Below are 22,356 nucleotides of genomic sequence, written 5' to 3'. Positions count from 1 at the left end.
TGCTTATCTGCAGCTCTAGATAATTTATGCCCATCAGTGTATCACCTCGCAGGGAGGCTGCTAGCGGCAATGACGACTTTCAGGAAATCTGATTCCTTGAAATGCTAATCCTCTGGAGATCACTGCACATAAATGGGGTTTCCAACCACCATTTACTCTTGTTTATTGGTGTCAGAGATTAGCACTTTACCACTGCCTTTCAGACAGCTGCTCGGTTTGGGAATAAGGTGATCATTTTAACATATGAAGCCGTCCTGAGTCCTAGCAAAAGCAAAATAAGTTTTATGTATGTAATATGAGTGACTGAAGGGGCTGGGGATGGTTAGTTTGAAAAAGAGGAGGCTGAGGGTAGACTTCATCACTATCTACCTGAAGGGACATTGTGGAGAGGCTGCTTCTGGGTTCTTCTCAGAGGTAATTGGAGACAGAACAAGAGAGAATGGCCTCAAACTGAGACTGGGCAGGTTTAGATTATGTATTAGGAAAAAGTTTTTCGTGGAGAGAGTGGTCAGGCACTGGAATGAGCTGCCCAGGGAGGTGGTGGAGTCACCAACCCTGGAGGTGTTCAAGAAAAGCCTGGATGAGGCACTTAGTGCCATGGTCTGGTTGACTGGATAGGGCTGGGTGCTAGGTTAGTCTGGATGATCTTGGAGGTCTCTTCCAACCTGGTTGATTCTATGATTCTATGTGTCTAAAGATTACTTGGATGTGGTGCTTAGGGACATGGCTTAAGTTGAATCTTGTAGAGTAGGGTTATAGGCTGGACTTGGTGATCCTGAGGGGCTTTGCCAACCTGGATGTTTCTGTGATTCTGTGATCTCTTAAAAATATTTGTAAATGTTTTGTGCTACATGAAAGCCTGATCTTAAATGCCTCATTCTTCAGACCCTAATCTACAAAAGAATGTACATTTCTGTGTAGCTTTAATCCTGTGGGTGATCACAGCAACTTCGGTGCGGTACTCTTGTACTTAGATTCGAGGTGTGCCTAAGAGCCTTGCTGGATCAGGACTCAGCAGTGTGATGCTCAGCAGTTTCATTCAGCTGTGATTGGTACTTCCTGCACTGAAATGGTCACTGATGAGAAAGAACATATGATTAGGAATTTTTAAAAAGCTTTAAAAAGCTTTTCCCCCACATTAATGTTGTTGAACTGCTAAGAAGTCTTTTAGCATTTGGCTGGCAGTTAGCTGTCATGCTTCTTAGTGCCACAGGCTGTTCCTAAATGAACACCTACAAGAACCAAATTCAAACGTGCCTATTAGTGGCACAATGAAATCTTGAACAGTAGGCACATAATGCTGCTGAAAATAAGTGGAACTAAACACATAGTTCAGTATCCAATTTCTTTTTCTGTTGTACTCAGGTTCAGCAGTCACACTGGATGAGATCACACCGAGTGACATGACTGATTACTAATTATCCAAACGTTCTGATGGTAGCTGTTGGTGGCAGCTACTGAGATACAGTACTATGTGTCAGGGAGATAAGGAGAGGCAAGAAATTAAGTTGACCTTGAGATTTCATTACATTTAATGTCATCTAATAGCACCTGATATATTTAATCCTGGTTAGATTGTCCTTACCAAATCCATTCCCACAGGCAATCACGATTAAAAGATAGAAAGAAAAATTGGAATTAAAAAATGAGAAAGAAAAGGAAAAAGAAAAAAGGAAAAAGAAAAAAGGAAAAAGAAAAAGAAAAAGAAAAAGAAAAAGAAAAAGAAAAAGAAAAAGGAGAAAGAAAAAGAAAAAGAAAAATGAGAAAGAAAAAGAAAAAGAAAAAGAAAAAGAAAAAGAAAAAAAGGAAAAAGAGATGGAAAAAGAAAAAAAGAAACAAGGGGGAAAAAAGAAGGGAAAAAAAGAAGAGTAAAAAAAAGGAAAAAAAGAATGAAAGAGGAAAAGAAAAAGAAAAAAGGAAAATAAAAAATGGAAGGAAAAGGAAAAAGAAAAAAGAAAATGAAAAAAGGAGAAGGAAAAAAAAGGAAAAATGGAAGGAAGAAGAAAAAGAAAAAGAAAAAAGGAAAAGGAAAAAAGGAAAAAGGGAAGGAAAAATTTAAAAAATAAAAAGAAAAAAAGATAAGGAAAAGAGAAAAGGAAAGAGAAGGAAAATGAAAAAGGAAAATAAAAAGAAAAGGAAAGAAAAAAGTGAAATGAAGAAAAGAAAAAAGGAAAAAAAGAAAGGGACAAAGAGAAAAGAAAAAGCAAAAGAAGATAAGTTTCTTAATGTCTATACTGTTGTGTCCTTACATATAAGCATGTCTACGAAGGCAGCCTGGAGGGAAGGAAATAGGGAACGTAATGTCCCCTGTTTTAAAGGGGATACTTTCATTACTTTAAAGTACACATTATATAACTTTGAGGCTTTTTTCTTGGATCCCTTGGGGGAATGCTGTTAGCCAGCAATTCTGCTAATCTTCTCCAAAAGCACAGGAGTGAGTGGAAAATAAAACTGTTCTCTAAATAAAAGCAAAGGGCAGACCTCACCATCTGACCATGAGGAGAAACTTCTTTACTTTGAGGGTGGTGGAGTCTTCACCTCTAAAGTCCCACCTAGATGCTCTCCTGTGAAGTCTGCTCTAGGTGTACCTGCTCTGGCAACGGAGCTAGACTGTATGATCTCCAGGGGCCAGCTCCAACCTCTATCATCCTGTGATTCTGTGATGTGCAGATTATGCCCCTGAGTGAGTTTGTTTTGGTTGTTTTTTTTCTGGTTTGGGATTTTTTTGGGGGCAAGACTCCAGAAAGTTAAATCTTTATACATATGAAGATTTCCCTGCAATTTTAATTCAAGTATCATGCAAAGGCAACAATCATGTCCCTAAGAGCCAGGTTCACACACTGCTTGAACCTCCAGGGATGGTGACTCCAACACTGCCCTGGGCAGCCCATTCCAATGCCAAGCACTTTCTCTGTGAAGAACTTCCTCCTAACATCCAGCCTAGACCTACCCTGGCACAGCCTGAGGCTGCGACCCCTTGTTCTGTTGATGGTTGCCTGGCAGAAGAGACCAACCCCCCACTTGGCTACAGCCTCCCTTCACATAGCTGTAGCCATCAATGAGGTCTGCCCTGAGCCTCCTCTTCTGCAGGCTGCACACCCCCAGCTCCCTCAGCCTCTCCTCACAGGACTGTGCTCCAGGTCCCTCACCAGCTTTGTTGCCCTTCTCTGGACACATTCCAGTATCTCAACATCTCTCTTGAATTGAGAGGCCCAGAACTGGACACAGCACTCAAGGTGTGGCCTGAGCAGTGCTGAGTACAAGGGAAGAATATTGTTCTGGAATGCCAAGTATTAGGGTGTAGAGAGGGTTTGAAATACTCTATTACAGAAAGTTTTGAAATACTCTTGTCCAAGCTACTATCAATTATGGTTGACAACTGTGAATCTCCTTCTAGGCTTCACTTAGCTGAAATATTTAATGAAGCATACAACCAACTACCTGTATTTGTTACAAAACCTGCCTCCAGTCTCACCATCTCAATTTGCTTTACTTGGTGCTTCAACTTTAATAAGAACTTCTGTCCACTGGTTAGAATTTCATTTGCAATATTGAAGTGGAGAGACTTCCCTGTGGCATCTACACCAATACACACAGCATGGGTATCAAACAGGAGGATTTGGAAGCTGTTGCACAGTAGGCAAATGATTGCATAGTAGAATAGAAACATGTTGGGATGTCTCATTCAACTGTGTGCTGCAGTGGCTGGGTATAAACTCTCCAGAAAGGATAGGCAAGGAAGTAGAGATGGTGGAGTGGCCCAGTATGTCAAGGAGTGGTTTTGACTGTCTAGAGCTGAAAGATTCTGTGTTTGGGGGTAAGAATCAGGAGGAAGGTAAACAAAGCAGATATCATAGTAGGAGCTCATTATAGACCACCCAGCCAGGATCAAAAGGCAGAGGAATTATTCCATAAGCAGCTAATCATTACCTCCTGCTCTCACAGGGGACATCAACTTACCATATGTCTCCTGGAAACACAATGCAGCAGCCAAGAAACAGTCTAAGATGTCCCTGGAATGTGTGGAAGATAACTTTGGGGCACAGCTGATGAGTGAGCCAGCTGCATGAGGTGACCCACTGGACCTGCTGTTTATGAATAGAGAAGGACTTGTGGGTGGTGTAACAGCTGGAGGTCATCTTGGGCACAGTAATCATGAAATGATAGAGCTGTCAATCATCAAAGAAGTGGAGAGGTGTGTCAGCAGAACTGCTACCTTGGACTTCTGCAAGGCAGCCTTTGACCTGTGTAAGACCCTGTTTGACAGTGCATTGGGAAGCAATTCTGAAGCACAAAGGAGCCCAGGAAGGCTGAGCATTCTTCAAGAAGAAAATCTTTACAGGGCAGGCTGTCACCGTGAGCTGAAAGATGAGCGGCAGGAAAGAAGACAGACCTGGCTGAGCAGAGAGCTTTGCCTGGAACTCAGGAAAACAGTGAAGTCTATGGCCTATGGAGGAAGAGACAAGCTGCACAGGGAGAAAATTAGAAGGGCCAAAGCCTAAGTAGAACTTAATCTGGCTACTGCTGCAAAAGACAATAAAAAATGTTTCTATAAATACACCTGCAACAGAAGAAGGGCTAAAGAGAATCCCCCTCCTTTATTGGGAAACACAGTGACAAAGGAGGAGGAAAAGGCTGATGCTGAATGCTGTCTGTACTCAGTCTTTAATAATAAGATCAGTTGTTCTCTGAGTGCCTAGCCCTATGAGCTGAAAGACAGGGATGGGAAGAAGAATAAAGCCGAGAGGGAATGGTTAGTGACCTGCTGCATCACTTAGACACACACGAGTCTATGGGGCCAAATGAAATCCACCCAGAGGTACTGAGCAAGCTGGCAGAAGTACTGGCAGAAGTGCTCACCAGGTCACTTCCAATTGCTTCTCAGCAGTCTTACCTAACTAGCTTGATCCCAGCTGAATGGAGAGTGGTGCATGTGATACCCACCTATAAGAAGGGTCAGAAAGAGGATCTGGGAGGCTACAGACATGACAGTCTGGCCTCGATGCCAGGGAAGGTCACAGAGCAGTTCATCTTGAGTGCCATCATGCAGCATGTAGAGAACAACCAAGTGATCAGGCCCTGTCAGCATTGGTTTATGAAGGGCAGGACCTGTTTGGCAAACATGATCTTTCATGACAAGATGACCTGCTTAGTCGAAGAGGGAAGGGCTGTGTGTGTTATCTGTTTGGACTTTGGTAAAGCATTTGCCACTGCATTCTCCTGGAGACACTGGCTGCACAAGGCTTGGACATACCCTTGCTGGGTGAAAAACTGGCTGGCTGGCCAGACTCGAACTGTTGTGGTGAACAGAGCCATATCCAGTTGGTAGATGGTCACAAATAGTGTTCCCCAGGGCTCAGTGTTGGGACCTGTTCTGTTTAATATCTTTATCAGTAATCTGGACCAGGGGAGTAAGTACCCGCTCAGTAGGTTTGATGCAGATGACACTAAGTTGGGAAGGAGTGCTGGTCTGCTGAGGGTTAGGAGGCTCTACAGAGAGTTCTGAACAGCCAGGATTGATAGGCAGTAGCTGATGTTATGAGGTTCAGCAAGTACAAGTGCCAAGTCCTGCACTTGAGTCACAACAATCCCATGCAATGCTGCATGCTAGGGGAAGAGAGGCTGGAAAGCTACCTACCAGAGAAAGACCCGAGGCTGTTGATTGACAGCTGGCTGAACATGAGCTAGCAGTGCACTCAGGTGGTCAAGGAAGCCACTAGTATCCTGGTGCTTACCAGAAATTATGTGGCCAGCAGGACCATGGAATTGATTGTCCCTCTCTACTTGGCATTGATGAGACTGTGAGATTGCACTTCTAATACTGTGTGCAGTTTTGAGCCCCTCACTCCAAGATATTGAGGTGCTGAGTATGTCCAAAGAAGGGCAATGAAGCTGTTGAGGAGTCTAGAGAACAGGTCTTACGAGGAGCAGCTGAGGAAACTGAGATTGTTTAGCTTGGAGAAAAGGATGCTCGAGGAAGACCTTATCTCTCTCTACAACTACTTGAAAGGAGATTGTATCAAGGTGGGTGCTGATCTGTCTTCCCAGGTAACAAATGATAAGACAAGAAGGAATAGCCTCAAGTTGCTCCTGATTAGGTTTAGATTGGACATTAGCAAAAATGTCTTCACTGAAAGGGTTATCAAGCACTGGAATGGCCTGCCCAGGGAACTGACTGAGTCACCACCCCTGGAGTTATTTAGAAGATGTAGATGTGGTGCTGAGAGGCTTGGTGATGGATTTGGCACTGTTAGGTTAATGGTTGGATGTGATGATCTTTAACAACTCTTCCAACCTAAACAATTCTATGATTCTGTAATTCTGTTCCATAAAAGTGCAGACATCTGTGTGTACAAGAGTGAGCTTGAGCATAAAATAAATCAAGGCTTTAAATATAAAAGTCACCAACTTGGGCTGTTCCTTTTATTTTAAGGCATCTCTTTTTCTATTTCTGAGGTTTGTAATAAACTGAGAACCCCTGTAGTTCCAGAGATTTGGACATCAATACTTAAAAAGTCAGACACCCAAAAATGTCTTCCAATTGAGTTTCCAAATTTTTGGGAAGCTTAATGTAAAGTTGTTACAGGAAAAAAAAAAAAGCTTTTACAGGACTAGAAAAGATGATTTCATTTATTTTATATTTTTATTCCCTCCAAAGAATCAATAATTTTTCACTTCCTAAATTCTGAGGGTTTGGATTAGAACAAAAGATTGAACCATATCCTTCTTTCAATAATGTTAAATATAGTTACCTTCCACACAAGCATGAGGCAAACAAATGGTGCAAGAACAAGTCCAAGGGAATGTAAAAGAAGAGCTAGAGAATGCACTGAGAAAAGAATGTGCATGTCCAGACTTTGACCTCAGTCTACACAGAAAGAGAATCATAGAATCAGACAGGTTGGAAGAGACCTCCAAGATCATCCAGTCCAATCTAGCACCCAGCCCTGGCCAATCAACTAGACAATGGCACCAAATGCCTCATCCAGGCTTTCCTTGAACACCTCCAGTGACAGTGACTCCACCACCTCCCTGGGCAGCCCATTCCAATGCCAATCACTCTCTCTGCCAACAACTTCCTCCTAACATTCAGCCTATACCTCCCCTGGCACAACTTGAGACTGTGTCCCCTTGTTCTGTTGCTGGTTGCCTGGCAGAAGAGATCAACCCCACTTGGCTACAGCCTCCCTTCAGGTAGTTGTAGACAGCAAACCTAGAAAGGTCCAGTACAATGGGCTGTGAACAAGGAGTGAGACTTCTTAAAGGACCTGGTGTGAATAGGCAACAACAGAACTGGCCAAAAAATAGTTCATCAACTTAAAGCTATTACTTAGAATTGTTTAACCATATTTAAAGCCACAACCTTTCTACCACTTCCTTCCTTTGTGTCCCTGAGTGTAGTAGATCTCCTAGAAATATCTTTACTGTTATTTGGCATCAGCATATAAAAAACCACTTTCTTTGCCATTTTATACAGAAAAGAGTCCATTACATACCAGAAAATACTATCTGACCTGGAATTTGTTATGAATTTTCCTCTAATCCCAGATTTCTGTTCAGTCTCATTTATTTTATTGCTGCCTGCCATTGTTACTCGATAAATCTCTCTCAATTAAATAATAGAACCCATTAAAGTCAGCAATATCAAAAAAATACTGTAAGAGTGGAGAGATTGGTCCAGCACATATGTCAAACAAACAGAGAAAGTAAGAATTTAATGATAAATGGTGGGAAATAGCCTACATTAATACAGATACTCAGACATAGGTGGTAGGAATAGAGGTGGTGGTGGTGGGGAAGTCATTCAGGGCTTATTCATTTTTAAAACATTGCATGGCAATTTGATTTGGTAGTTTGTGGAGTCTCTTAATTTTTGGCTTATTAGCTCCCAAGGTTCTACTAACTCAGAAAAAGATTTACAAGCATCTGCACTGTAATGAAACGTATGGAAATTCATAACACTTTCTCTAGGAGCATCACAAATCTCCTCTGACAGCTACTTCTCTTTTGTGGCTGGCTAGCCCAGTGTAACTTCAGCTTTTGAAAGAGTTACTTTTATCACTACAGAAAAATAACCATAGCAGAATACATTTCTGTTTGGGTTTTCTGTTTGGTTGGTTTTGATTTTGGTTGTTTGGGTTTTTTTTAATATAGGCAAGTGGAGATTTAAAAAAACTAATAATGAATTAAAAGCCTTTAATTCCTCCCTTCAAATATCCAAGATGCAACTCTAATTGTAAAACTCCAAATGTCAGTCATCACCCACTTATATCACCTACTTATTTCCCCTGCTATGTAAAATTTCTGGTATGTTATGAATCCTAATAACTCAGAGGGTATCCTCATGAGTCTACAACTGCATACTGTCAGTATTCACATAAAATAACACAGGGTCATGGCATAATCCTTATATAGACAGAGAATAGGTTCTGGAGAATGACTAAAATGCCATTTCAGTGAAGTTAAGCTGTGGGACAAACAGAAATTAGTCCTTTTTACAGAAGCAAGTTCAGCAGATTTTCTGAGTTAGACTTTGAATTATTCACACTGCTTTCAAGGATAGACCCCAGCTTAGACCTGCAATGAAACAGAAGCAGCTAGATGCAGGTCTGGGTTTTCACACTGATGGGGTAGCTCCCCAAAGTCCACTTAGTTATTGCCTAAACCTGGAAGCTCAATATTTACTGGGACAGAAAGAAAGAGAGGGTCGGGCAGCTCAGCACTGCAGTTTGCTGCTAGACCTCACTGTGGGAAATAGTTGGATAAACAAGGGGAATGTCTAACTGTGGGAGAGATGCTGAAAAGTCTCACCTCACAGCACCCTGTAATCCCATGAGTAGGGCAGCATTGAAAAATATACCAATATCAGTACACCATTCCCTTGTTTTATATCCCCCATCTGGCTCTTTCTGCGGTTCACTCAGCCTGTTCCCTGCTCAGTATGCTGGTGCCGGTGGAGGCTGCTGTTAAATACCCAGCTGTCCTCTCTCAGTTCAGAGGGATGTGTCTAATCTGGATTTATAGCTTCTGCAAGGAGGCAGGATATCTAAGAGGCTAAAGGCTATTCCTAAATGCACTTTATGGATCTAGCCCCCAGCAATTTTTCACTCTGAAGATTGTATAACCACTCTGTCAGAACCAGTAGGCAATAAGAAGGTCTAAATTCTACTTTAAAGCTTTCCAATTAATAAGACATAAATGACAATAGCTTGAAGCCTCCCTCCCCCATCCTGAAAAACACAGGAGTGAATTATAGCATCTGGGCATTTAAGTGTGTGCAAAGATTCCTGGGCTGAGGCATGAATTAAAACAAAGGATTTAAGCAAAAGTACTTTTATTAGTAATAAAGGGAAATGTGATATCTAAGAACTGTCAGATGAGAAAGTCTGATACAAAATGATTTTTAAAAGTTAAACCAGAAGCTGCCTGTAAGGAGCTGCAAAATGATTTTACAATTTCGAGTGCCATTGGCAATAAAGTGGTGATAAAATTTGATAAAGCAGAAAGAAATGCACAAGGGAAAAATAAGCCTAACTGTACATACACAGGCAGGTACTACAAATTAACTGTTGCTTGAGAAGAAAAAAAGATCATGTCTTAATATCAGACAGCTCTCTGAAAACATCAAGTCAAGCAGTCAGTATCAAGTGAAAGTGTGAAACAGGATATTTGGATGATTAAGAAAGAAACTGTAAACAAAATAGAAAACATATATATATATATATATCACTGTATAAATACACTGTATCGCTATATCACTGTATAAATACATCATACACTCTTATGTTGAATAATTCATGCAGCCCTGGTCATTCTATTTCAGAAGAAAGAAGGACAAGACAGAAAGAGAAAGAGAGACAGGAGGAAGCAAATTCACAGGATCTAGGACAAATTCAGACTATTAAACATAGTGCACCCTCTGATTTAGGAAGCATTTGAACTGTACATATTGGATACAGAGCCCTGAAGAGGTCTGGATATCAGCTGAAGGTGTCCCTAATCTGCAGGGTACAGTGGAGGCCCTGTGACAAGATTTATCCTTCCCAAGGCAGGACAACTGCCAGGCACACAGGGCTACATGGACTTGTTGTGTTAGTCAGTGCAGCTATGATAACTTTATGCACAACCAAGTGTCTTCTTGGAAAAGCCGATAAGTAACGATAGGAAAGGATTGGCAGGAAAAAATATAGGCAAGGTCAAAAAACCCAACCAACCAGACAAAACCCAACCAAAAAGAAAGAAACAAACAAAAAAGTAAAATAACCATGCTGTCCTTTACTCTCAGAATACATTAAAGTCCTCAGGGTTTTGTTTTCCCAGCTTTTTGACTTTACCATCACAAGGCTACTGAGGTAGCTGGTATTAAATCCCTTCCCAAGTCATAGATCCAGCTCAGTGTCTGAACTCAGAAGGTAGGTCAGACTGCAGGATTCAGAGGTGATGCCACCTTTCCCAATAGAATTTATCTGGGTTTGGGGTTGGGGTTTTTTTTGGTAGAAAAGGATATGAAGGTGCCACGCAGTAGGACCTCCCTCAGGGCCAAAAGACAGTTACACACATCTTCCGTAGCTGCTATCATACTAGAAGCAGAGGCAAAATTCTCCAAGATCAGTTTTGCTATTGCTTTATGATGACTTATTGCAAAAAAAAAAGTTTCATGCAACTGAGTTAATGAGCTTTTAAATGTGTAAAAAATGTTATGCAAAAAATCCAGCCTTACAGAGACATACTATGAATATTTCTTTGCAATCTCTTTCTTTAATGAGAAGTGTACTACTATAATACTTTGAGCTGCATTCAATTGTAAGGGGAATTTAAGCAGCATAGAGTTTTTAAGGTCATACCATGGCTATATGATTTAAATGAAGTGTTATTTCGTTAATAGTGGAGAGAAGTTGCTAAGGTGGGCCTGATTCTTCAGTTGCTGCTGAGCGTTGGGTTAAGTCTCTATACTTGGTGCGTTCTTTAGCAGCTAAGTTTCTCCTTTGACAGACTTGGTCCTGTAAACCTCGTTGCTAAAATGGTACCCTGAGGTGACAGTCATTAACTTAAGCAAAGTTCAAATTGAATAGTAATGGAAAATCACAACAACAAGAAAAAAAAACCCACCCAACTTGGCCATTGTTGCCAACTGAGAATCCAGTAAATCACCATTTACTGAAATCTCCAAGCAAATTAGGGACAAACCCAACCAGTTTGGTAATACTTCGGCTATGACTTTCAATTGTCTCCTTCTCACCTAGATGAATTATTTGAATCCTATCCAGAGTCATCAAGATATTCTTAGACGAGGTCATTGTCTCCACTAGACAACACTTAAATCATTCCACTTCTAGGAGACTAAAAATGGGCATCATATTGATAAGGTGTCACGACAACCAACTTGGTATCACTCTGGTGTACATTCAAGATGAATGACTCATGCAAAGCTGTGTTATCTTGAAGGAGAAGAAAAAAAGTATCCAGTGCTTTCCTCTAAAACTGATAAAAGTACAACAGGTAAGTACCTATGGTACCCTAAACATCGATATTTTGCAGTCAGAAGTATCAAGCAAAAAGTGTCTATAGAAGCCAGAATAACAGAATGCTCCATAACCACCAGCAGTCTCTCAACTGTCAGACCAGTACATCTGCCAGGCTACAGCTACGTCTAAAAGCAGTTTCACTGGAGACATAAAGATTTGAGCCTTTCCAATGGGCTTTCTGATAAACTTTCCCAGGCAAAATGGAAGAGCTGTGAGGAAGATTTAAATGGAGACAGAGTCTGCAGCAAAAAAAGTGGCTTCCTGTAAGCAGATCTAGTTAATAAGTCTTCAAGAAGTTGGCAAAATGCCTTTTCTCAGGGAGACATAGAAACTTGGTTTGCTCTTTGTGGCCTAATCGTTAGACATGTTTGATCACCAAAGCAGAGGAGAAGGAAGTGAGGAAGAGATTAGACTGGCCACTTTGCAGCTTTCTTAGTCCTGAATAATCCTTACCTTGCAAATCAGGATATTTTCAAGTGTCTGATAGACTGAAAAAGGCAATTTTTCAGTTTTCTTCTTTAAAACTGAATTTTCAAGGAAAAACAAAACAAAACAAAAACAAAACAACCCAAAAATGCCAATCCAACATAATTAAAATGCTTCTCAATTTTACCAGAGAATTGCATGAAACATTGCATTTTTTTTTCCAATGAGCAAAATTTGCCTTGTGTTTTGCTTTAACACTGAAATGATTGCTTCCAGCTTACAAAGAAACAGAGCAACTATTTTTCTTCCCTGTTCATTCACTGTAAATGTTATAATTTCTGCTTCTTTCTGATCTAGAATGAAAGGACACCTTAAAATACCCTGGATTGGCTGAAGTATTATAATTTTGCTGAGCATTTCTCAGCAAGACCTATTTGTAAGTGGTGGCAAAGACTCCCATTGATTTGTCTGCATGAGAAAGGCTAACAGGATGCTTTCTGCCATTTGCTACCAGCAGCAGCATCAGTAGGAGTAAATCTGTATTATCCCAGCTTAAACTTCTTCCCCAGCAGGTTCTTTGGAAATATTTGATTTAGGTGCTTCTCCTTCTCCTTTGCTCTTCTGTGTTTTGTGTTTAAGAGGGGAGCTAGAAAGAAGATGGGGAAGCAGGGTTATATTAGTGTGAGGAGCTTCCAGGGCAGGCTTCCAGGGCAGCTTTGCTGGCTCTTCTCTCCCTAGCAGCATCACCATGTCCTGCTTCGCCATCCTCCTGAAATCATCATGCTCTTCAGGTGTGGTCTTTCACTCTTGGCATTAGTTATAATCCTCAGTTTGTCAGGTGTGTGTTCTGGCCTCTCCCATACACCTCTGTTTACTCTTCCTCCTGTTGCCAGTCTGTTCCTCCCTTCTTCTCCATTCCTTTCCATGCTTCTTTTCTACATTTCCATTCTCTAATCCCAACTACAGTCCTTATGAGCTTTAAAAAAATGCCTCATAGCGTTCACTGTGCCTCCAAACCAATCTCATGATCTTATGGTTATAACTCTTGTTCTGCTTCCCCTTTCTGCTTCCTTTGTTTCCTGCCATTATGCCATTTTTATTCAGGCTGTCATCTCTTCTGGAAAGGGATTTTTCTTGTTCTCTGTTTTGCAAAGCACCTGGCATGTTTTTGATTCTGTCAAACAAATAATAACAACAGATATGAAATTTGCAGTGCAGCAGAATCCTGATATCAGGAAGCAATAGAGGCAAATTACACTATCATTGTCATTGCCATGTATACACCACTACTTTATGAAAATGCTCATTGACTAGCTAGGAAAACATCAATAAACCCAAAGATTCCCAAGGAAACACCTCTGGCATGAGGGGAAACACCTCTGACATGAAGGCAACACAGCTGTGTTTCATGCTGGATCTCAATGAGGCACAGGGCTGTTATGTAACAATTTCAGTGCTGGAAATAAGGGAAACCAATGAGTGAGGTGCAGTTTTCCAGGTGGGTGTTTGGGTGTAAAATTAAGGACCTGGACAAGATAGAGGTAACTTTTCATAATGGAAAATCAGGGGGAAAAGGTAGAATGAGTGTGTTCAATTTAAACTCTGCTTAATTGAAGAAGCATACACATGGCAGTTATATTCTAGCACACAAACTGATAAAGTAGACTCTCCTTTATCCTAACTGATATCACCAGAAGCTCTCAGCATGACTAAAGAATCTTATCAAACATTTTAACTGACTTGTCTCAGTCATTATATGATATTAGGCACCCCAAGACAGTCTTCATGTTGCTCATGCTGCCAAAAAAATAACTCCAGACAGAAAAGGAAATAAAAAGATGTGGATTTTAGCCTCTTTAGTGAGAGGCTAGCCATATGAAATCTCTAAAATAACACAGCTTTAGGACTAATGGATGCAGGCCAGGAGTGAATAGAAATTATTTTACATGTGCTTAGCAATATCTTAACTAAATGATTGGAAAACTCGTGAGAGAAATGCAATTTATCACAGACATTGAGACAAGCCAATGTGTAAGGCTAGCGCTAAAGCAAAATAAACCAGCAGAGGAATGTCGTGTCCCCCCTGCCATACCAACCAATATTCTTGCAGTTGATTCCAAAGTAGTATCTGTCATTCCAGCACATGGATTAGATTATTTAACAGTGTGAATCAAAGGGAAGATAGCAATTGAAGAGAAGAGCGTTATTAATACATCGTAACATGCCATACATCTCTGTCACCAAGCTGGACAAAATGGGAGCAGATGTTTTATGATAGAGTGAGAAGAGGAGCTGACAATATTAATAGCCATAATACCAGAGGCTTATTGAAAAAAAGAACCTGAAAAGCTAGAGGAAGCAGTCTGATGGAGGGACAGAATGGTTTTTTTCCTGTCTCTTGTGGAGTGTCTTAGGGACTTACTTTACGTGAAGGGAAGGTGTTAAGCTAAATCTTGCTTCTATTATTTTTCTTCTTATTTTTTTCTACCTGCCCTCTGGAACTCCACTAATGCAAGGAATGCATGAGAAGAGAATGCAGCAAAAACAATCTGTGAAGAGAAACCCTTTCCAAAAGGAAGACTATTTCTTTTTTACCCTGATAGTGTCTTTTTGCTGTTCTGAAGGCGAGTAAGACTTTGAATTATTAAAAATATTGATGTGAATTTATTCAGAGCTAAATGTTAGCCACAAGCAGCACTTAGATGCATAGGTACTGAAAACCTCAGGTTGCAGTTATATTGATTCTGTCTCTACTGAGATTTTCTCTCTGGTCAGCACCAGGACAAAGGTCTCCAGATCAAGAGACTAATGAGATAGTGTACACATACCCTGGACTGTGATGTGACCTTACTCTGAACTGCACCTGGTTCTCACCACCAAGCACTGGTTTCACCAGAGCAGAGACCAGCTGCAGACTAAAAGGCATGAAACATCAACAAATGGGAGATGGAGATCCCTGTGTGACATATAGCAAATTGACTTAATAATTTCCTTGCATCTGTGTGACCTAGCTATTGATTATCACCATGATTCATTACTAGCTGTCCTGCTATCCAATCTCATCCAAGGCCCAAATTAGGTACTTTTTCCCTGGAAAAAAAAAGATAAAACCCTAAAATAATTTGGAGAAACTGAAGGCCAGTCAAAGACTGTGGTCAAAGTGGATGACAAGCCCTGCTGAGTTGAAGATAGGGCTCCAGTTCTTAAAGGGTGGTGGGTATGCCAGCATGCATATCCCAGCAGGATATACCTGGAGGTGTCCTGAGAAAATTAATGTTCAGGATTTCACAGCCCCAAACCCTCTCTGAAAGTATATGCATAACTCCAACCTATCAACAGGAAATGTAAAACAAGGATCAGAGAGATCCTGAGCATTTAATCTAATAGCTGAGTAAGGACAGAACAAGCTTGCACAGTGGTGCCTGCAGACCAAGATACTAACTCTTCTGGGACAGGACAGGCCACTCAACCCTTTCCATGAAGAAAACTCCATTTCACTCAGAGCAGAGATCTCTTCGTTCCCAGAGAAGTAGCTCAACCCAAATATCAGAGTAAGAGGGAGGAGATTGCTGGAAGGGAAAGCTACTACAGGAAGGGAACAGATTGTACAGTACAGGAAGGAATTTTGAAGGTAAACTTGGACTAGATTTAGCCCAAGCAACTTTTTTTCCTGGAAAGGAACTGCAGCTTAATGTGTGGCAATATACATATACCTACAAGAGTCTTTCCAACAGAAAGGCTGAAAGCATCGTGCTGGCCTTCTTGTAATACTTTCCTACAGCCCAAAGTGTTAGTTAGTCTTACTCTTTCTACATCTTTCTCTCACCATGAGAAGAAGAGGGCCACCCATCGGCTGGCAGAAGCAAATTAAGGTAAACCTTCAAAGAAGTAGAAGTAAAGGGATGACAGATGTTACATTCTTGTCAGCTGTGTATCCTGAGCTATGAGTTGCCACGATTCAGCTGTCAATAAGCATGAGGGGAGTCAGCCTGTTGGCTTATTCTGGCTCTTACACTAGACAAGGAGAGAGTGAGCTCAGTAACATCACCTCTGTAATGTATCTCCTCCATTTCAATAAACAGAATCATAAAATCATAGAATCAGTCAGGGTTGGAAGGGACCACAAGGATCAACCAGTTCCAACTCATCTGCCATGGGCAGGGACACCCTACCCTAGAGCAGGCTGCCCACAGCCTCATCCAGCCTGGCCTTAAACACCTCCAGGGATGGGGCCTCAACCACCTCTGTGGGCAAGCCATTCCAGGCTCTCATGGTGAAGAACTTCCTTCTCACATCCAGTCTGAACCTGTCCACCTCCAGCTTTGCTCCATTCCTCCTAGTCCTGCCACTACCTGAACAGCTTCTACTAATTTACATCAGCTTTATCTGCTTGCTAATAGTTACTGACTTTGGTTAACAAGAGTTTCCATCACCAAAAGGCCTTAAACCCCGAACCTATAGCAAGACACAGTAGAATTTATGGTCTAAGCACTGCCAATTACCACATTCTGTTTTGCAAAAGTATGCTGGGACAGCTCAATGACAGCCATGCAGATGCAGAACTGCATGCTAAGATATGTAGCTTCCATTTCTCTGACGTCTAAAGTGAAACACCATTAATTTACACCTGAAAATTCAATCTTAAATATCATGCAACCACTTGTAAAATCGTTATGAAACACATGATAGACATTTCCCTAGGAATTGGAATTTAATTCATGTTAAAAAAAAAAAAGAGGGGGGGGAATAAATAAACAAATTCAGCTTTCCACAATCCTGTTACAAAATACAAGTGTTAAAATAGTATTAGGTGCTTTGAAGATACACTTTACACAGATTTTGGTTGGGTTTGTTTTGCTTTTCCACAGGAAGAGACTTTGCTATACTGACAGCAAGTAGTATTGCTGGAAAATATCTTCACTCTTTCTCAGCAAATAACTCAGAAGCAGATAACACAGGAGAAGCATTTGTTTCCACATGATTTTTATTAATGCAGGTATCTTAATTTCATAGAACTGAATTAAGTGATTGTGAGAGTGATAAAAATCACAGAGATCATAGAGGGTAACTCTTTCCTCTTGCTGCTCTGGAATTGCTCCCTTACCAGGTCTTTTTGACTTTATCATTCAGGTGTCTCTTAGATTGCACTGCCAATAGAAAGATTTGGATGTAACTCAAACCATACTCCTATAAGGTTGTGTCATTGGAACTATTGGGCAGTTCAGCCCAATAGCTCCAGCATTAAGCCTGACTTATTCAGTTCTTCCACATGCAACACCTCAACAGCTATATAGAATCATAGAATCAAGCAGGTTGGAAGAGACCTCCAAGATCATGCAGGCCAACCAGTCACTGAGCCCTATCCAGTCATCTAGACCATGGCACTAAGTGCCTCATCCAGTCTTTTCTTAAACACCTCCAGGGATGGTGACTCCACCACCTCCCTGGGCAGCCATACATACACTATTTTTTGTTTGTTTATTTTGGCCAACACTAATCATTTTTGCACTTCAATATTTGGAGTGATCTCTCTGACCCATAGTTCTTTGGTCCTAGATAGACATTGATGCTGCAGAGAAGGCCATTCCTTCCTCCCAGTCATCGAGTCATTTTCCACTTTGCCCCTAGTAAAGTATGGGTGCTGCTAAGTATGTACTAATGAGTAGTGCCAGCTGTGAAGAAGCAGAAGAGTATAGTGCAAAAATTAGTTTCCCTTCTCATGGCTGGGGAAATACATTTCAAACACCAGTAGCATCTCTGCAGAAGGAAACAGACATGGACTCCTGCAGAGGGTCTTTGGTGTGATACTCAACTGCAGCAAGAAAGGTGCCATCTGGGAGACACCCCAGTGTTAGATAACAAGATTCATGGGGTGGGAGGCAGGTTGTGGCTGAAATTTACAGCAGACAGCACACAATGTATCTGGGATGCTTTTGCCAGCATCAAACAGGATTTGTTCTTGCACAAGTTCAGGTAATCATAGAATCAACCAGAATGGAAGAGACCTCCAAGATCATCCAGTCCAATCTATCACTCAGCCCTATCCAGTCAACTAGACTATGGCACTAAGTGCCATGTGGGCACTGAAACAGTTTTCCTTTCTCAAGGAGAGCACTACAAAGAGATGCCTGAAATTTGGTTTTTTGATTGCTTTTTTAATGTTATTTTCCCCTTTTCCCCATCCTACTTGCCCCTCATGGCAGTGGATGAAATGATGATGAGCATGTAGAGAAGCTACATAGTAAGGTGCAGCCTTTCTCTCCACAAACACATTCAATCACTTGCTCATAGTACTGACTCTGAGTAATAGTAGCAATAAAATTCTTCATTGAGAATCCCTCTCAGTGCCTTGCTGCCCCAGTTTCTTCCTGGCCTGGACTTGAACTGAACTCTGTCTTCTTTTCCAGCAGCCTATGAGGATACACACAGCAGCTGTTGGGGAAATAAGCACCACTATTTGCATAGAGTTGGAAAAGGGAAGGCTTAAGGGGCTACTCAAGTAAAAGAACTATGAGAAAGCCTTGGGGTAAAATGCAAAGATCCTGCAAAAGAAATGCAAAGGTTGCTCAAAGACACCTACAGATCCAGCATATCCTCCCAGCCTCTTCTTTCCCATTGAGAACCCCCCCACACTCCACCCAATCTCATTTCTGTCCTGTCTGAACCCATCTTACTCTTCCACTGATCCCACATGGAAGCATCAGTGCTGCCAAGACCAAGCAACAAATGGTTAAGACTTGCTCTAATTATGTTACAAAACTATTTTTTTCCATTTCTTTATTCTTATGGACTTTCAGATTTGTAGTCTAGCTTTAATGTCAATGACAGAGGATATTTGGTACCCAGAAAGCTCCATCCTTTGGTAAGTGGAGTGTTTTATGCTGTGAAAGCTGCACACACAGACTTCCCATAGACCCAGCTCTTTCACTTGATGAACAAAATCCTAACTAACACTTAAAATCTGTCATTTCTGAGTGGCCTTCTAGTGGTGTCTGGATGATTTTAGTTTATTTTGGGCAAATCAGACTTCTCCTGTAACTCGCTGTATGCAACCTCAGTGGGAGAAGACATTTAATTTATGATCACGAGTGAAAAGAACACCCTGGAGAGAACTAATCTGAGATTCTCCCACCTGCTTACTCTTAAACCACACATGCATTCTTGGCATAGGCTAGTTGGTCCCTGAGGAAAGGAAATGGAAACATATTTTCCAGCAGACATCTTAAAAATGGGCATTCAGCCCTTCAGGAAGGCAGTGGAAGCTGGCATAGTTAAGCAGAGTGAATGATAGTCAAGAAATTGCCTGAGTAATGTTGCTACACACATGAAACACAAGGGATCAACACAGATACATTCTACCAATCATCCTCAGTCTTGCCTCTTCAAGTCAGATTTGGATGTCCTACTAAAACCAATGGAGAAATTTTATTCTCACTGAGATGGCATCTTTGGAGCAGGAGCTTTGCTTCTTAATGTAAAAGGTAAATTCATGTTTACCTGGTGATTCTAAGGAAATAACCAGAAAAGATGTTCTGTTGCACTTGCTAGACCTTACAGACTCCTCAGCATTCCTTCTCATTACGGACAAGGGGCTACAATGTCTCCAGTTTACACATCATAGAATCATAACGTTGTCAAGGATTGTCTAGCTCCAACCTCCTTGCTTGAGGGCAGGGCCACCTCACACTAGATCAGGTTGTTCGAAGTCCCATCCAGCCCAGCCTTAAAATCTTCCTGGGATGGGGCTTCCAGCACCTCCCTGGGCAACCTGGTCCAGTGTCTCACCACCCTTATGAAATAAGAGTCATCGAACTGTAATACCAGTAGCACACATCAGTCTTTGGGTACAGCTATGGGCTGAAGCACCAAGTGTGTTTGTCATTGTAGGCCATATGATGATTCTTCAGATGATCTCCAAGTTGGAGTTTTTCATTACTAGTACTAATTATTATTAGCAGCAGAGTTCTACAATTGGTTGTTTGGTTCAATTAAATGCAGAAGCTTTGGTCTGTGGATGAATAGATGTTCTGTTCCCAATTTAGCTCTTCTGGCACTAAGCATTCTGTCATATTTTGTCCAAGATTCATTTGGCTGGCTACACAAGTTTTGCATGGCTGTACCACATCTTTTCTTTATTTATTTATTTAATTATTTTATTTGTTGGTTTTGGTTGTTTTTTTTTTTACACAGGCTATCAAGACATCAACTGTTGATAGACTTGTGGATCTTTTCTCTTTCCTTAATGTGTCTAATTAGACATTAATTTCACCCCATTTGTATAGTATCGGTGCTAAAATCTGCAATCATTACTCTAGACTTCAAGAGAAAACTACTCCAAAACCTTCTGTGAGTAAATATCATCAAGAGTTCATGTTTTATTTTCAGGCTTTTCATGTAAAATTCTCCTTTCATGTCTCTTTTAAGTCTGCTTGAATGAGCTGTGTATTACCAGTTGCTTTCCCATCTGTCTCAATTTAGTCTCTTTGACAAATTCCAATCTGGCCTGAGGAAAAATCAGAGCACTGAAACAACTCCCCATTATTTTATTAGGTATATTTTATTAACAGTGTTTATTTACTTTAAAAAAATCTTGACACTCCTTAAGTCCTTTGCCAACAACGTCTTGCAGAGCCCTATGACTTAGAGAGGCTTCATAGAATCATAGAATCACAGAATCAACCAGCTTGGAAGAGACACCCAAGATCATCCAGGCCAACCTAGCACCCAGCCTTATCCAGTCAACCACAGCACTAAGTATCTCATCCAGGCTTTTCTTCAACACCTCCAGGGATGGCAACTCCACCACCTCCCTGGGCAGCCCATTCCAATGGCAAATCACTCTCTCTGTGAAGAACTTCCTCCTAACATCCAGCCTAGACATTCCCTGGCACAACTTGAGACTGTGTCCCCTTGTTCTGTTGCTGGTTGCCTGGGAGAAGAGACCAACCCCCACCAGGCTACAACCTCTGTTCTTTCTATTCCCTCCCATCTTCTGCCTTTTCACCAAGCACAAAAGTGAGTGGTTTCCTCTTTTAAACTTTTCACCTTTCATATCTCACTGGACATAATCTGTGTCTGTACAGCATATAAACTCCATGACTCCTTTTACTTTCAAACTGCTGAACCCTGAAAGTGCACTGAGAACTTGATGGATATTATGGACACAACATTTTAGTCCCTTAGCTTGTTTCAATGGATCTCATTCTAAGTGCATGCATTATTGTCCTAAGTTTAAAATCTCAGAAAACCAAATTCAGAGAGGATCAACTCCCATAAGTGTAGCTTGCATTCTGCCACGATTCTTTTGCCTGCCAGGATATCGTAGATTTTATGCCTATGGCTTAATCATTCTTATTATTCAAATTCCTGTACGGAATATGTTACCAAAACGGTGAACTCAGTCATACTTTGGTTTTCACAGGTCATTTGTTGGTCTGCTTGTTCTTTCTCTGTTTTCATGTGGTTTGGTTTTTTTTCCAAACTCTTGTATTCCTTTCTCCCTCCCCCATTCCTGCCCAATACAATTTGATTACAGAAGTGCTTATTCACAAGTAAGCAGAAGGCTGCACCATGCAAACAATGAAAACCTCTGTTCAAAAGTAATTGTTGTCTACATTTGACAACCCTTAAGGGAATAGGAGAGAAAATATAGGTTGCTGCCTGGAATTTCTTATTTTGCTGGAAATTTGGTGGAGGCTAAGACTGTGAGCAATCCTTCAAATCCCAAATCCATCACTACAAGTCCTTTTCAAGTTAGTGGAGGAATAAATTTACCTGTTTCTACCCATAACTTAATTCATCAGAAGTACAATCCTAACAGGTCCTGAACATGAAGAGATTCTGCTGTGCTAGTTGCTCAGCAAATCATTGCACCAACTGCCTGAATGCCTCTGCAGCAATTGCTGTCAGAATTAGTTAGGCAAGAATTTGTATTGTACTTTTCTTAAACTGTTCTCTTCCACAAGCACCCCAAATGTGACTTGATTAAAACATAACAAATCAACCAACCAACTCCCACCAAACCCCAAAGGCATCTCATGAGCAGGTAAGCTTCTAACTGCATGCAAGGAAATAACACATTAAGGATGTCATAGCTCTGACATGACACATGTGGATTTTTAAAAGGTATAATGACCCTCTTTTGGCTGAATTGGCTGTGACTCCTGCACAAAACCAGTGGAGAGCTTCATGCCACCACTGGGCAAGAGCACAGCTGAACCGGCCCCTGTGGCTGGGTGTCTCAGCATCACTTGGTATTAGTGACATGATCATAGAATCATAGAATCAACCGAGTTGGAAGAGACCTTCAAGATCATCCAGGCCAACCTAGCACACAGCCCTGTCTAATCAACCAGACCATGGCACTAAGTGCCTCATCCAGGCTTCCTTTGAGCACCTCCAGGGT

General features: G+C 41.2%; 1 protein-coding gene across 6 annotated transcripts in view; it reads right to left on the bottom strand.

Moving 5' to 3' along the window:
- EPHA7 (EPH receptor A7) overlaps nt 1-22,356 on the bottom strand; it is a 266,536-nt gene that overhangs the window by 60,951 nt on the left and 183,229 nt on the right. For 3 of the 6 annotated variants that reach the window (XM_064169278.1, XM_064169283.1, XM_064169279.1), the window contains one exon: nt 9,318-13,125. The exons of the other annotated variants lie outside the window; for them this stretch is intronic. In XM_064169278.1, coding sequence (XP_064025348.1) covers nt 12,930-13,125 — 196 coding nt within the window. In that variant the 3' untranslated portion in view covers nt 9,318-12,929. Of the gene's footprint in view, nt 1-9,317; nt 13,126-22,356 lie in introns of those variants that run through there. 6 annotated transcript variants of the gene reach the window in all.

Source organism: Pogoniulus pusillus, chromosome 31 (assembly GCF_015220805.1).
Source record: "Pogoniulus pusillus isolate bPogPus1 chromosome 31, bPogPus1.pri, whole genome shotgun sequence".
Taxonomy (NCBI): domain Eukaryota; kingdom Metazoa; phylum Chordata; class Aves; order Piciformes; family Lybiidae; genus Pogoniulus; species Pogoniulus pusillus.
Note: the sequence above shows the minus strand (reverse complement) of the source record. Positions and strands in the feature narration are given on the sequence as shown.